At 45.1% G+C, this 17,315-nt stretch overlaps 1 protein-coding gene across 1 annotated transcript in view; it reads right to left on the bottom strand.

Moving 5' to 3' along the window:
* The window catches only part of RAB5A (RAB5A, member RAS oncogene family), a 71,770-nt gene that overhangs the window by 20,811 nt on the left and 33,644 nt on the right, over nucleotides 1–17,315 (bottom strand). The window contains exon 3 of the mRNA XM_029589278.1: nucleotides 3,214–3,365. Coding sequence (XP_029445138.1) covers nucleotides 3,214–3,365 — 152 coding nt within the window. The remainder of the gene's footprint in view (nucleotides 1–3,213; nucleotides 3,366–17,315) is intronic.

Below are 17,315 nucleotides of genomic sequence, written 5' to 3'. Positions count from 1 at the left end.
ATAGGGGAGCTGTTCCATTCCCCCTTATTTTGGTAGCCCTTCTCTGTACCTTCTCCATCGCAATTATATCTTTTTTGAGATGTGGTGACCAGAATTGTACACAGTATTCAAGGTGCGGTCTCACCATGGAGCGATACAGAGGCATTATGACATTTTCCGTTTTATTCACCATTCCCTTTCTAATAATTCCCAACATTCTGTTTTCTTTTTTGACTGCCGCAGCACACTGAACCAACGATTTCAATGTGTTATCCACTATGACGCCTAGATCTCTTTCTTGGATTGTAGCACCTAATATAGAACCCAACATTGTGTAATTATAGCATGGGTTATTTTTCCCTATATGCATCACCTTGCACTTATCCACATTAAATTTCATCTGCCATTTGGATGCCCAATTTTCCAGTCTCACAAGGTCTTCCTGCAATTTATCACAATCTGCTTGTGATTTAACTACTCTGAATAATTTTGTGTCATCTGCAAATTTGATTATCTCACTCGTATTTCTTTCCAGATCATCTATAAATATATTGAAAAGTAAGGGTCCCAATACAGATCCCTGAGGCACTCCACTGTCCACCCCCTTCCACTGAGAAAATTGTCCATTTAATCCTACTCTCTGTTTCCTGTCTTTTAGCCAGTTTGCAATCCACGAAAGGCCATCGCCACCTATCCCATTACTTTTTACTTTTCCTAGAAGCCTCTCATGAAGAACTTTGTCAAACGCCTTCTGAAAATCCAAGTATACTACATCTACTGGTTCACCTTTATCCACATGTTTATTAACTCCTTCAAAAAAGTGAAGCAGATTTGAGGCAAGACTTGCCCTGGGTAAAGCCATGCTGACTTTGTTCCATTAAACCATGTCTTTCTATATGTTCTGTGATTTTGATGTTTAGAACACTTTCCACTATTTTTCCTGGCACTGAAGTCAGGCTAACCGGTCTGTAGTTTCCCGGATCGCCCCTGGAGCCCTTTTTAAATATTGGGGTTACATTTGCTATCCTCCAGTCTTCAGGTACAATGGATGATTTTAATGATAAGTTACAAATTTTTACTAATAGGTCTGAAATTTCATTTTTTAGTTCCTTCAGAAGTCTGGGGTGTATACCATCCGGTCCAGGTGATTTACTACTCTTCAGTTTGTCAAACAACTGCTCCATTTTGTCCAGGCGAGTGCATTGGCCTTTGGGGGTCATACGAAGTACGCGTCAGTTCCGGGTACGTGTTCGTTGACAGATTGCGTTGAATTGACATCAATTGGTGTTATAATCAACAAATGTAGTGTACGGCGAGTCAAGAGCTGATGTTCGTGGTTTTGAAATAAGAGTAATGATTTTGAAGTATATCAAGAAAGTCTGTGATTCATGTGAGGCTGATGAAGATATCAATGATGTATGATGGAATTAATTGATTAAGAAGATACAAAATTGATTTGGATAGTTATTCTGGATGTTTAAGTCCATCCCTGAGGAAGCCCCTAAGATAAAACGGGTGAAATGAAGATCTTTGTTGGACATTAGGACTAACATCAGTGTTTCTTAAAATTTAGAAGTCATATTATAAGATATGTATATTATAAAGAATATCTTATGTTATTGATGAATATTGGATAATTGATTTTAGATGTGTGTGCATGTGTGATGGATGAGTGTGCTAGAGAGAATTTTAATGTTAGACAGGTATTAGGTGTATACATTAATAAATGAGATTAAATGTTTGATATGTCCTCTTCTTGTGTATATTGTGTATTACAATAAGGAAGAAGTAGTTTGCTTTTTGACCCTTGTGTGACTATGTCCTGGAAGAAAGGCATTAACAGTGGTATGTAGCAGGGATCAGTCCTTGGACCAGTTCTTTTCAAAATTTATGAGTGACACTGCGGAAGGATTATCAAGAAAGGTTTTTCATTTTGCCAGACACCAAAATCAGCAACAGGTGTGAAAAACATTAAGAGGGATCAAGGAAAGGTCTAGTGTCTAGCAGCTAAGATTTAATGCTAAAAAAATGCAGTTATGCATTTAGGAGAAGTATAGTATAGGAGTGAATGTCTTCTAAGCATGAAGGAAGAGCAAGACCTGGGAATGATCATATCTGATGACCATAAAAGTAGCTAAACAGGTTGGTAAGATAGCAAAAAACACTAAGATATTTGGCTGCATAGGAAGAGGAATGGTCAGCAGAAAAAAAAAAAGAGGGCAATATTGCCCATGTATAAATTGCTAGTGAGACCTCACTTGGAATACTGTGTACAGTTCTGGAGATCACACCTTCAAAAGGATATAAACTGGTTGGGGTTGGTCCAGAAGGTGGCTGCTAAAATCCTCAGTGTCTTTGTTCCAAGGCCTATGAAGACAGACTTAAAGATCTAAACATATATACCCTAGAGGAAATGTAGGCTAGAGCTGATATGAGAAGACACTTAAATACCTCCAAGGTTTTCATACACAGGAGGTGAACCTCTTTCTACAGAAAGGAGGCTCTAGAACAAGGGGGTCAACAGATGAGGGTGAGAAAGGGTAGACTCAGGAGTAATTTAAGGAAATATTTATATAGCAGGTGATAGTTACATGGAATAGCCTCCCCGTGGAAGTGAAGAGGAGGACAGAATCTGAATTCAAGAAAGCAAGGGATAAATACAGAGGATCTCTGAGGAAGTGGTGAGATTATAAAGCTGAATAGTTGGTGTGGATCGGCATGGTCTTTTTCTGCCATAATGAGTCTACCCCTCAACTTTCTTAAGAGCCAAAGGTTCCCTGCCCCTGCTTTACGGCATGAGAAGCCTTTTTTTTTTTTTTACCAAACTATTATAGCGCAGAGATTCTGCTCTCTACCATCTGACTCTTACAACTTTCTTAACTGATCCCACATCTTCATCCACCACTGGGCCAAATCTACTCAACTGGTTATTATTATCCCTCTGTCAAGTGCTTAATTCATCAATGTATGCATCAGGTGCTTATATCTATCAATGCATTGTACTCTTTGTGACTATTATTTATTGTATACTTTTCAATTATTTTATTGCTACACAATGTACCTGCTCTAAGGCCCATTCCTTCAATCATAAATCAAATGATACATTGGAAAATCAGAAGTGAAAATATGGTGTTGTCTTTTAATGTTTCTTAATTGACAAAAAGCAACCTGTTTTAGTTGAAGAAATACAAAGCATTTGATTAAATCCATAGCAGTGTAGCTTAAACCACTTACCTCATTTGTTATATCATATACGACTATTGCTGCTTGGGCTCCTCTGTAGTACATTGGTGCTAAACTGTGGTACCGCTCCTGACCAGCTGTATCCCAAATTTCAAATTTTACTGTCGTATCATCAAGGCAAACAGTCTGGGTAAGAAAAGCAGCTACAAAAAAAAAATAAATTAAATTCTAAATTCAACTTTGTATAATTGGACTACATCTGAAGCTTCCTCGCATCAGCACTTCACTCTGACATGGAGGATGTGCTTGGATACCTTGCATGAGCTAAAGCAGAGGGTTTTCAACCCTGTCCTCAAGCACACCCTCAACAGCTGGGTTTTCATTATATCCACAATGAATATGCATGAGATATCTGCATGCACTGCCTCCACTGTATGCAAAATGTACCTCATGCATATTCATTGTGGATATTCTTAAAATCTGACAGGCTAGGGTATAACAGGACAGGGTTGAAAACCCTTGATCTAGAGACAAGGTACTTAGGTTCTAAGAAAACAGCAGGAAATCTAGAACTGGGTGTGTGCCTCTTGCTTTCTAGCAAAGCATAGATGTCTTAGGTCTCAAAGATCTCTGCAGCTAGTGACCAACATTATGCTCTATTGAAGCTGTTTAAGGATATGTAAGATGAGAGAAGTACTGCCCTAATGATCCCAGCAATGATCATGGTCACTCCCTGCTCAGTCTTAAGCTAGTGTGCTTTCTCTGCTGGTTGTGCAAAGAAACTGTGAAGATAAATATTTTCTTAGCAATAGGAAGTTTGAGCGATGGCTTTTAGCACCTCAAAAAACAAACCACCACACCCAAAAAACAACCCTGAACATAATCATATTTTTAAACTTAATTTTCATGTCAGTGTGACATGGGACTGGTTAGGTTTCCTGCCCCAGAAATACTGGCAGAACATGTTCCCAGATCTGACACAATAAAAATGGTCTGTAATAGCAGGTGCCTTGGTTACACATTTTGCTTTAAAGTGGTATAAGCAATGAAGGCTATATACCACATAAAGCAGTCTGTGGATATCCAGCAGAGCATACATTTGCTTGTAAAAAATGTTTTCAGACATATTACTTAAAGTCATTGTAGATTTAAAGAGATATGTCTTAATGACTGTAAATAATGGGTTGCTTTACAACTGTTGAATGCAGGAACACTACATACAGCAAAGTCAAATGGGGGCGGAGGAAAAGGAAATACGATGTCCAATATTGTGTTGGTAAAGTTAAGTGTTTACCATAACAATATTTTTGCAGTGATCACTGACTAAAGAAGAGGTGAAAGATGACTATATTAGTCAAAAAAAATATTTATGGTCATCTCAATTAAATGAAAAATTCTTGAATACACAGAGTGTTCTCCAAAGACTGCAAGATATCGGTCCTCAAGTGGGTGACATCTGACAAGGCCCGACCTTTTATGACAAAAGTTTCTATAACTTTGACTGTACCCTACCAGATATGTGGGCAAGGCATGATCCCAAACACCTACATGGAGGCCCCTTTAGTCTAGGTTCTTAGATTTCTCCATCAACAAGGAGGTCTGAATTAGCCATGACATGTGAGAGACATCCCACAGTACTGAACAGATCTTTCTCTCCTAGCTGAAAGAGCTTTTACTCTACTGAGCATGGGCTGGAGATTGCATAAGTGCTGCCTCACAAGACCCAGTCTTTTTGTCCGAGCTTCTGCATGGACATGTATCCTCTCTCTCTCTTTCTAATCTGTTCATATGTGATAGTTTTTTATTCTTAAACTCACTTCATGATCTTCCTGCCTCTACAGTCCTTTTTTAATGCTACTACAAAAAAAAAAAAAAAAAAAAAAAAAAGGTCTGGCTTTAAGACCAGCTACTTTTAGTGGTTTCAGGGATTGTGTGTGGCCAAAAGATGTCCATTATTGATGGTCATGGCATTTGTTATAAAGGTCTGTGGTCAGACCATGACACTAACTGCTATGACTTTGGTTGGATGTCACCAAGGTCCCAGAGGAACAGGGCCTGGAAAATGGAAGAACTTTGCAGGTCAGTGAAAAGCCAAAGTCATTTCTTCTCTTGGAGGGGAGCCTCTTTGAGCATCCTCTGCCAAGCTGAGCAGGAGCTCCTCAAGCAAAGCTCCCCTTACTACAGCCCTGGTCCCTGGAAGTACAGCTCTGCCGGAGGGTTAAGCATGGCGCAAAAGTGTCAAACAAGGATCTGTGAGCCCTTCGTTGGCCCCATGGGGCTCGTTGATGTGTAGGAAGTGCCTTGCATTTGAGCTCGGCGCTCAGTCCCATTAATGCATCAGACGCTGTCCACATATCAGGCCCTGGCACCACTGATGCACAAAGCCTCAGGCTCCACATTCCTATTGACACAATCGGCTTCAATTCAGTATATGTGAATATTCTCTTCATTGACATATCCAGCCTCAGAATCAGATGTTCTGCCCCAAGGCACAATCAGAGCACCGGTCCCCAGCAGCAACTGTGCATAAAAGATCGAGAGGCCCTGAGGGCGATTCATTAAACTTACCTCCCTTCATCTTGACTTCTTTATCTCAAGCTTGTTTTCTCTACTGAGGACTTGACGCCATATCAGATATGTTCTGTAGCGCCTCTAGTCTCAATGCATATGCCAATTCAGTTGACTCAAGAGGGGTTTCCTTCCTGGAGTCCATTAGGACCTTCTCAAGAGAATGCATACTGGATCTCAGAAGAGGATGTCTCTACCCCCAATTCTTGGCCAGAGGACACAGCAGCTTATAGACCACGTAGCAGAACTGGAGAAGATTTTCTTTGTCACACATACAGCAAGTGGCAAGGAGGACACTCTTCAATCTCGCCTATCCAAAGTGATGGATTTGCTCCCTCAAGAGGGAGCCCCTTTCATTGCCAGGCCTCAGGAATGCTCATCAAGAGTCCCGGTTTCAGGATCTAACCACCAAACATCCCTCTCTGCAGAAGAATTTAGCCAGTATTAAAATGAGCTAAGACAATTAGAAACTTTTTCAATGTCCCACCGGGAAAGGACCCTAGAGAGTTGGAGGTCCCTATTCAGAAGCATTTAGCTGGATAACTCAGAAGTTATCCAGCTAAATTAATATTTGGGCAATTACCCTGCTAAGTTTTAGATGGATAACTTTTTAGCTGGCTAAAATTTGGATAGATGAGTCAGGGGTGTTCCGAAGGCATAACTGGGAAGAGCCGAGTTAGTCTGATAATTTATCTGGTTAACTTTAAGATATATTCAGCAGTGCAGCCACTAAATATAAGACAAGTTAGCTGAATAAGTTTATTTTCCTAAATAGCAGAGTCGCACAATGGCTGAATTGGAGAAACTACTTACCTGATAATTTCATTTTCCTTAGTGTAGACAGATGGACTCAGGACCAATGGGTATAGTGTACTCCTGATAGCAGTTGGAGATGGATCAGATTTCAATCTGACACGTCAGCCCTAGTACATATAACCCTGCAGGAAGTGCAGCTCTTCAGTATTCTCCTCGAAAAGCATTGTAGATATATGTATGACTGAATAATTTGAAAAACTTGATTAACTTGATTAATCTGAACTGGTTAAATTGGCTATAGCTGGAATCCGCCAGCGCCCTCAACCAAGAAACGTCGACACCCGGTAGGATGGATGTCCTAGATGAAGGAAAGCATGGCTTACCCTTGAATCACTCGCTCCCGGGGACGTCCCCCGAGAATTCCATGAGTAATGGCAGTCGTGGGTGGGATGCTGAGTCCATCTGTCTACATTAAGGAAAACGAAATGATCAGGTAAGTAATTTCTCCATTTCCTAGCGTGTAGCAGATGGACTCAGGACCAATGGGATGTATAAAAGCTACTCCCGAACCGGGTGGGAGGTTGCCTGTGGCCCACTTAGTACTGCCCTTGCAAATGTTGTGTCCTCCCGAGCCTGAACATCCAGGCGGTAAAACCTGGAGAAGGTGTGGATGGAGGACCATGTCACTGCCCTGCAGATCTCGGCGGGTGACAGCATCTTGGTTTCCGCCCAGGACACTGCTTGGGCTCTAGTAGAATGGGCCGTGACTTGTAAAGGCCTGCTTCCACGTAGGCTGCCTTGATGACTTCTTTGATCCAGCGGGCTATGGTTGCTCACGAGGACGCTTCCCCCTGCTTCTTCCCGCTGCGAAGGACGAATAGATGGTCCGTCTTTCGTACGGATTCTAACCTTTCCAGGTATCGGACTAGGAATCTGCCGACGTTGAGATGGCGTAGATGTCTAGCCTCTTCCGAATTCTTATGCTCATCTGGAGATGGTAGCGAGATGGTTTGGTTAAGATGGAAGTGAGACACCACTTTGAGGAGGAACGACGGAACTGGATGGTTCCTGGAGTGAGTCTGAGGAACAGCTCTCGGCAGGACTGCTTGTAGCTCAGATATACGACGGGCTGAACAGACTGCCAGCAGGAAGGCTGTCTACAATGTTAATAGACGGAGAGACAGGCCGCAGAGAGGTCTGAAGTAGGTTTCTGCTAGGAAATTTAGGACCAGGTTAAGGTTCCAAAGAGGCACCAGCCACTTTAGGGGTGGTCGGATGTGCTTGACTCCTTTCAGAAGTGGGAGACATCCGGGTGAGAGGCTATGCTGCCACTCTCGCTCTTGGTTCCGTAACATGACAAGATAGCTACCTGTACCTTGATGGAGTTGAGGGACATCCCTTCTGTAGCCCGTTCTGTAGGAATTCCAAAAATCGCAGGAATTTTGACTGAGCATGGTATGATGTCGTGGTCCTCGCACCAGGATTCGAATACTCTCCAGATCCTTATGTATGTTAGGGATGTGGAGAACTTGTGTGCTCGGAGTAGGGTGTCAATTACTGCCCCCGAGTATCCTCTCCTCCTTAGGCGAGCCCTCTCAATAGCCAGACCGTAAGAGAGAATCGAGTTGGATCCTCATGGAGGATCAGTCCCTGTTGAAGCAGGTCCGTGTGTGGAGGTAGCGGCAGGGGGTTCCCTGCCAGCAGTCTTCGCATATCTGCGTACCACAGTCTTCTTGGCCACAGTCCGGGGCCACTAGAATTACTGGCCCCCTGTGATGTTCTATCTTGTGGATGATTGCGGCTAATAGGGGCCACGGTGGGAAGGTGTATAAGAGTCTCCTGTGACCAGGTCTTTGCCAGGGCATTGATTCCCTAGGACTGTGGTTCCCGCCTGCGGCTGAAGAAACTGGGTACCTGGGCGTTGGACCGGTTTGCCAGGAGGTCCATGGTTGGTGTTCCCCAATGGTTTACTATCAATTGGAATGCTGTGGTTGACAGTTTCCATTCTCCTGGATCTAGACTTTCTCTGCTGAGATAGTCCGCTGCGACATTGTCTTTGCCGGCAATGTGGACGGCCGAGATCTCTTGAAGATTCACTTCCGCCCATGACATTAGGGGGTTTATTTCCAGAGACACCTGTTGGCTTCTGGTTCCTCCCTGACGGTTGATGTAGGCCACTGTTGCGGCGTTGTCCGACATTACCCTGACCGCTTTGCCTCGGAGTCTGTGCCCGAACCTTAGGCAGGCTAGTCTGACTGCCCAGGCTTCTAAGCGATTGATATTCCATCCTGACTCTTCTTAGTTCCATTGCCCTTGGGCGGTTAGCTCCTGGCAGTGTGCTCCCCATCCTCGTAGGCTGGCATCCGTGGTGAGGAGGATCCAGGTTGGGGAGGATAGTCTCGTTCCCTGGCTCAGGTGGGCTTCTTGCAGCCACCATCGCAGTTGGGCCCGAACTCTGTCCGGGAGCTTAAGCTGTATGGTGTAGTTCTGGGACAGTGGATTCCATTGTGATAGTAGTGAGCGTTGTAGGGGTCTCATGTGAGCTCGTACCCATGGGACTACTTCCAGTGTGGATGCCATGAGGCCAAGAACTTGTAGGTAATCCCATGCTGTGGGGCGAAGTTTGCTCAACAGGGTTCGTAACTGGGTCATCAGTTTTGATCTCCTTGTCGGTGTCAGGATGACCTTGTCTTGTTTGGTGTCGAACCGGACTCCCAAGTATTCTAGAGATTGGGAAGGCTGCAGGCAGCTCTTGTTGTGTTGACCACCCACCCAAGGCTCTCCATTAGAGTGTTGACTCTGTTGGTTGCCTGGTGGCTTTCCTCTGGGGATTTCGCCCTGATCAGCCAATCGTCTAGATAAGGGTGCATGCAGATTCCTTCCTTCCTCAGTGTTACTGCCACTACCACCATGATCTTGGCGAATGTCCGGGGTGCAGTGGCTAACCCGAAAGGTGGTGCCCGGAACTGGTAGTGACAGTCTAGGATCGAGAAGCGTAGAAAACGCTGATGCTCTTGATGGATCGGAATGTGTAGGTAGGCTTCTGACAGATCCAGGGAGTTAAGGAATTCTCCTGGTTGTATCGCCCTTATTACAGAGCGTAGGTTTTCCATAAGGAAGTGAGGAATCTTCAGGTGACGGTTGACCGCCTTGAGGTCCAGGATAAATCTGAACGTTCCTTCCTTCTTGGGAACGATAAAATAGATGGAATAACGGCCAGTATTTATTTGTTGTGGAGGCACCGGCGTTATAGCCTCTTAAGGCTAGTAATCTGGTCAGTGTAGCTTCCACTGCCATTCTCTTGGAAGGGTCGTGACAGGGAGATTCCACAAACTTGTCTGGAGGGAGGTGGTGGAAATCCAGGTAATATCCCTCTCGAATGATAGATAGGACCCACTTGTCCGAAGTTATCTCAACCCATCTTTGGTAGAATAGGGCCAGTCTGCCCCCTATGGCTTCTTCCTTTGGATGGGTCGGCTGATTTTCATTGTGGGGTGCGGCTGGGGCCTGGGCACAAGCTGGCTCCCCTTTTATTGAGCTTGTTCTGAAAGGACTGGCTACGGCCTACGGGGCGGGCCGCTTGATATGAGCTTCTATATGGGTTGAAGTGCTGTGATCCTCTGCCTCTGGAGGTCCAGGGGAAGGATCGCTGGTTTTTCTTATTCCTGTCCTCTGGTAGCCGCAGCAGTAGGGACTCGCCCACTTGTTGGCTAGTTTCTCTAGTTCGCTTCCGAACCAGAGAGTGTTCCCTTGAAAGGCATCCTTGTGAGTCTCGTTTTGGAGGATGTGTCGGCTGACCAGTTTCGGAGCCAGATTTGTCTTCTGGCCGCCACGGCGGATGAGACTCCTCTAGCTGCTGGGCGTACCAGATCTGAAGCGGCGTTCGCGAGGAATGATACAGCTGGTTCCAGGGCTTCCCCAGGAGTGTTGTTCCTGGTCTGTGCTAAGCAGGCGCGTGTCACCACGGCACAGCAGGCCGCGATCTGTAAAAACATAGCAGAGACGTCAAAGGACCGTTTGAAGATAGATTCCAGACGTCTGTCTTGAGCATCCTTGAGTGCTGCTCCTTCCTCCACTGGGATAGTAGTGCACTTAGAGACCACGCAGACCATGGCATCCACTTTCGGACATGCCAGGAGATCTTTGGCGGCTGGGTCCAGAGGGTACATGGCTGCCAGAGCCTTGTTCCCTTTGAACATGGTTTCTGGGGCATTCCATTCCAGGTCAATTAGTTGCTGGACGGCTTATAATAGTGGGAAATGGTGGGAGGTCTGACGAAGTCCCTTCAAAACTGGATTCATCTTGGGTTCCCCCGAGGCACTTGTGCCCGGGATGGCAAGCTATTTTAAGCTGTGTGCGACCAGGTCTGGAAGCTCGTCCTTGGTGAAGAAGCGTTTCATGGTTCAGTGGGGTTGTCCCTGGAGGGAGTTCCCCTTCCTCCAGGGGTTCTGAGTCCTCATCTTCCCTGGACATAGAGGGTCCTGGCATGTTGAGGTCCTCTGGTGGGGCCTGTGACCGCATTGTAGGAGGCCCCGGTTGCATGTGGACGAAGGTATGCAGACCTTTGAAGAATTCCACCCAGGAGAGAGAAGCTGGGTCTAGACTAGGGTGTGCCATGTCCCTGGGGAGCCCCATTTGAGGGGGGGTCCCGCTGTGTGATGCTAGGTCCGGCGTACCGCTCAAGAGGCTGGGGTCTGGTACCAGCTGGGGAGGACCATGAGTTAGGTCCCCTAGGGCCTCTTCGCACTGTATACACAGGGCTGTGGCCTCCTCATGCTGTGCAGCTCTAATGTGGCACGCTGGGCAAAGGCCCTGAGCTTTGAGCTTATTTTGAGGTGGTGCCATGGCTTGTGCGCATACAATACAGTTGTGTGCTTCGGTGTGCGAAGTTGCGCGTGTAGGATGGTGTGCACGTACAGAGATGTGCGCGCTGTTGTGCGCACGGGTCGAAATCATCGCCCGGCACAGTGAGCGCGTGGCTATGCACTTCGCTTGTGCGCCCGGTACTTGTGCACACAAGCTATTTGTGCGCACGGCTCGCCTCTGTGCTCACAGATCGAGACGGCAGACAGGGCAGCAAAGAGGGCCAAAATGGTGATGGCGACCACGCGGACAATATGGCGACCACCTCGGAGGGTCTCCACGTGGGAGGACCCTCTGATCTGACCGGGGTCTAGCCCTGCTAGGGCCGATCAACCTGGTGGCACTGGTCCCGGCTGGTGACCTGTGCGTCTCCTCGAGCTTCGGAGACCGGAGACTTTTAAATAGATTTCTACCTTACCTTGTCCCGGTGCTTACTGGTTTCGTTTCGGACAGTCTCCGGCTGCGGGGGAAGAGGGAAATACCTTCACCACTGCGCTCGAGGTTGCACCCGCTGCCTCGCAGCCTCACCCGATGTCGGGGGCTAGGTCCCCACCGAGGGTCGGCCGCTGGACCGAGGCTTACCTCAGAGGGATTGTGGAAATCACCTCGGGAATTTCGACTGGGGGAGGGACCCAACGGGTGTCACCACAGGAGAGCGGGGCTTGTCTGTAGAGGTAAGATTTCTTTGGTAAAATTTACTCTAACGCTGTGCTAGCGTGCATAGAGTCCCTAACTGCTATGGAGACGGAAAATACTGAAGAGCTGCACTTCCTGCAGGGGTATATGTACTAGGGCTGACATCAGATTGAAATCTGATCAGTCTCCAACTGCTATCAGGAGTACACCATACCCATTGGTCCTGAGTCCATCTGCTACACGCTAGGAAAATGGACCTTTCGGATAATTCTGGAAAAAAGGTCTTCCAGAGCTCAATGCCTGTATTGCAGCCCATCAATTCTACATGGTACAATCCTTACACAGTTCTGTCCACAAGGGACGCCCTTAATAGAGTCGCTAGACAGAGAATAGGAAAAGTATCAGTAGGTTCTTCAGGATGCAGAAGAGTGTATGAATCATTTCATACTGCAGCAAGATCTTTTGCAGTGGCCATCGAAGCACGCAGGATGGCTTGGTTATGAGCCAGCAGTTTGGGTGAAGAAGTGTATGACAAGTTGTACAACATGCCCCATTTCTCTTTGTAGAAAAGGTCTGGGAAACAGTCACCCAAAATTAAAGAATAGTATGCAGCCATCCAGTCTCTTTTGACAGGATCTTAACTGTCTTCTTCTAGACGTCCTTACTTTATTTTTAAATGTTCCTTCTTCCAGAGTCGCTCCTTCTGCCAAATTCAATGGTCTCATTCACTGGTCTAATTTTTGATAAGACTCAACCTTTAGACTTTGATCCCTTAGTAGGGGGAAAGATTCACCTTTTTCTTGGAAGAGCAGTGGAAGATCACCCAGTACACCCTTGGGTTCTCAAAACTATGAATGCTGCTTATTGTTTGTACTTCTCCCATCCTCCAGCATTGCACCATTTTTTTTTGCCTTCATTCTGGATCCATTTCACTCAACTCAGCTTCTTCTTGAGATGGAGGCGCTTCTCAGTCAGAGGGCAATAGAACCTGTCCCTCCCAAAGAACTTGGCAAAAGTTTCTACTCCAACTATTTCTTTATTCCCAAAAAGTCAGCAGGATAGAGACCTATCCTGGTTTTTCAAAGACTAAACAACAGTGTGTTACAGCAAAAGTTCAAAATGAACTCTCTCCATACCATCCTGCCCTTCATTCAAGTGGGAGACTGACTGTGCACTCTGGCTCTGAAAGATGCATATGCTCATATACATACCCATCGCTCCCACTGGAAATACTTCAGTTTCACAGGGGGTTTCTCTCATTACCAATACAAGGGTCTGAGGGTCTTCAAGAAATGCTTAACAGTAGTAGTAGTAGTGGTGGTGTACTTTCATCACCAGGGAATGTGTGTCTTTCTTTACCTGGACGACTAGGTAATATCAGGACCCTACCAAGCAGGGGTGTTAGACTGCCTGCCGAAATGGTCCACTCCCTCAGTCACTAGTGTTCATTATCAACTTTACCAAGTCTAACCTTGCTCTTACTCAAAGAATCAAGTTTACCAAGGCACAGATATACACCCTGTTGGAGTGAGCATTCTGCCTTTGAGCCTTGATCCAGAGCTTATTATAACAGGATCAAGTCATGGCCTAAAAAAGTCTAGGTATCCTGGGATAACTGGCAGCAGTGCTATATGTGGTTCTCATAACCCACCTCGACATGCAGATTCTTCAGTGGGGCTTCAACACTTAGTGGGATCGGTTGTGTCAGTCCTTGTTGTTCCTGGTAAGGGTCATTGCAGAGTTGAAGGGATCTCTTCAGTGTGGCTAGTCCTGAACGTCCTCAAGATGGGGCTTCCCTTCAGCTCTTACCTCATCAAGTAACACTGGCAACAGATACATCCACCAGAGCAGAGATTCTCAACCCAGTCCTCAGAACACTTCTAGCTAGTCAGGTTTTCAGGATATCCACAAAGTATATGCATGAAAGAGATCTGCATGCACTACTTCTATTATATGCAAATCTCTCCCATGCATATTTATTGTGGATATCCTGACTGGTTAGGTGAGACCTGAGGACCAAGTTAGGAACCACTTCACCAGAGAAAGAGAAACATACATGGACTCCTGTTGAACCCAAGAAGTCTGGTCGTCAACAGAACATCCATTTCAGATTAACCTTCTGGAACTATAAAGATATCAGACATGCATTGAGAATTTTTACACATGCCCTTTGGTGAAGAGAATTCTGAATCAAACTGACAGCCAAGTAGCAAAGTTCTACATAAACAAGCAAGAGGCCACAGGGCAAGGACCCTCTACTAGGAATCTCTAAGAATTTGGAAGTGGCTTGCAGTGACAAGAGCATTCCTCCAAGCAATCAACCTTCTCTGGATCTCCAACACATTGGCAGATCCCTTCAGCAGAGTATTTCGTCCCAACAACTGGTCTGTAAACCAAACAGTGGCGAGACAGGCTGCTTGGTCTCTAGAACTGCCCATTGATCAACTTGTTTGCATCAGAGGACAACAGGAAGAAAAAAAAAAAAAAGGAGGAAAAGATCCCCTGGGAGAGCGACCCTGAAACCAAAAGGGAGCAGGGAGGCAAGCAATGGAACCCTGGAGGAAGAGGAGGCACAAACCCTGAACACAACCCTGGGGAGAAAATCCAGAGAAGGAGAACCTGTGCTGAGGTGTCCCTGGAAGCGAAAGGGAGGCCCAGAGGCAAACCAATCTTCCCTGCTATCGAGAAGGGAGAAGACTAGGTGTGGCCAGGTGATGGAAGAGAAGAGACCCCGGCTCAGGTGCGGAGAGTGATACGGCGTCAGACAAGGAAGGGTGAGAACAAGCCCAGACAGCTGGCAAGCACCACAGCCAGATGCTAGCCTCCTTCCTGCAGCCTGCCCACTCTGCCAGCACCAAGCCCAGGAAAGCAAGCCTCTCTCCTGCCCACATTCTCCAGCCAGAACCTGCTTCAGAGTTGAACAGAGGTATTGCCTGAAGTTGGAATCAGGGGTAAGTTAGCCATAAGTATTAATATCTTAAGCAAGCTAAGGTTTATGACATGTGTGAAATTACCCATGATAGAGAACTTTCTTTAGGGAAAACTGGTGCTTAGTGGCCAGGACATTAAAGATAGGAATTGTTATTTTCTAAATGCTATGTCCTGCCAAATCTGATAAATAAAAGTCTATTTCTGAGGAGAATACATGTGGTCTTTTCCCTGACTTAGGATCGCAAGTAAGGTGGGAGGGCAGATGGCAGTGTCTTGTAGCAGACAGATCCCTGCACCCCTAAACCTGCTTACAGCAGCCCGTTCACCCAGTAATCCACTCTCCATGAGGATTAAGTGCTCCGCTGCAACCTTCAGCTTGGGACTCCCAATGTGTCATGGCTAATTCAGACTGAAATGTTTACCATAAATGGGTTCTCTGTAGACAAGATGAATTAGCCATGCTTAACATCCATCTGCCTCCCTGGAGAGTCAACTACCTAGCTAAAACTAAGCTCTGCAATGAACTGAGGGGCTCACTAGGCAGGACATGGGGAACTCCTAAACATTATCAGTAGAGCAAAAGCTTTTTGAGCTGAGAGAGAAGGGGGCCGCTCTTTGATGTCAAATGATACTGTGTTATGGCTAATTCATCCTGCTGTTTACAGAGAACCCAGTTTATGATAATCTAACATGCTATACTTGGGTAGGCCAAGTGCAAGGTGGAAGAGGACTTGTTTAGGACTGATGTCCTGCTATCCTCAGAGATCACCTATTACAGATAAGTCACTCTTGTTTTCTCCAAGCACATGCAGGATAGCAGTCTTCACAAATGAGGAATTCCTAGTTACAAACTACCCTGAAAGAAAATGAGGAACCAAAACAGGGCACAACGTGAACTGTTTTTGATGACAAGCCTTTTTTTTATTTTTCTTGAAAAAGAGCAGAGTGGAACAAAAACAGGCCCTAGAAGAAATACAGTTGGATTCTACATCTCAAAAAGAGATTCCGCAGGACAAAACTGGCCAAACCTACTGTTGCACTAAGAGTCCCTGTTCAAAAAATTCAATGAGAATGTGTAGTGAGAACTTCACATCGTAGCCTTGCAGATCTCCATGACATGGATTTCAGGTGGGTTACTAACACTGCCATGGTTCTGATACTATGAGCATTGGCATGACCTACCAGATGCAGGCCCACCTAAGAATAACAGAAAGAGATGCAATCTGCTAGCCAATTAGATAAAATCTATTTGGCAACAGCAATTCCCAGTTTGTTCATTTATTTAAAAAAATTTTATATTCTGCTATTTCCAATAACTTAGTTCAGCAAGGATAACAAAATAAAATGTGTATCGTCTTAAAACAATTATAATAAAAATATGTAGTAACAAAACCGTAAACAAGTTAAAATCCTGGGCTAATTATAATGGTCATCTCCATTACAGATGTGCCCCAGTAAAATAAAGGACCTTCAATTTCTTCCTAAAATCCTTTAGATCCTGTTCAGTTCGTAAATCAGAAAGAAGGACATTCCACAAAATGGGGATTGTAAAGGAAAAAGCCCTATTACGGTTCTGCTGTGGCTTATAAACATGAGGAGCCGGTACAATCGGCTACATTAACTGTGCTGACCTAAACATATATACAGGATTATAAATCTTCAATCTACCAGTGTGTACTTTGATTCAGAATACATGTGTTTGTGGACAATCACAAACTTCCACTGGATGGTCAACCAACACAGATCCTTCAGTACCAGTGATTATATAGTACCAAACCTTGGGAGTAACAAGTAATCTGGCTGCTGCAATACCCCTCATAAAAGATTTATTTGGTAACCCCACAAACTGTCATAATAATCCAGGTGACTATATATCAGTGCCTATAACACAGATCTAAATGAGTCCATTAGTAATAAAAACTTCAACTGTCTCAAAAGCTTATGCTTATAAAAAGTAATCAATCACATTTTTAATGTAAACCTGAAAAGTCAGACGAGTTTAAAATTACCCCACAATCTTTAATGTCAGAAATAACTGGCATAGACACTCCATTGTATACAATGGATGTCTGATCTTGTGTTGGAAAATACTTTCCTACCCACAGCGGTGCGGTCTTCTGCAGATGGAGCACCAAACTATTATTTAACCATCCATTTAACCCATACAAGCATTTATGGAAAATACCCATAGGAAAAAAACCATCACTAGCACAAGGAATAAATAGATGGATGTCATTAGCATACATAAAAATAAAATTCCCATTGCCCTTAAATGGGCAATGGGAATTTTATATTTATACCCTTAAATGGGTATAAATATTAAATGCAGGAAGGGATAAAGCTGATCCCTGCGGCACAACTAAGGTTACATCTCCCCAAAAAGAGAACACATCTCTGAT

Source organism: Rhinatrema bivittatum, chromosome 2, assembly GCF_901001135.1.
Source record: "Rhinatrema bivittatum chromosome 2, aRhiBiv1.1, whole genome shotgun sequence".
NCBI lineage: Eukaryota > Metazoa > Chordata > Amphibia > Gymnophiona > Rhinatrematidae > Rhinatrema > Rhinatrema bivittatum.
This window is presented reverse-complemented; position numbering and strand designations above follow the sequence as displayed.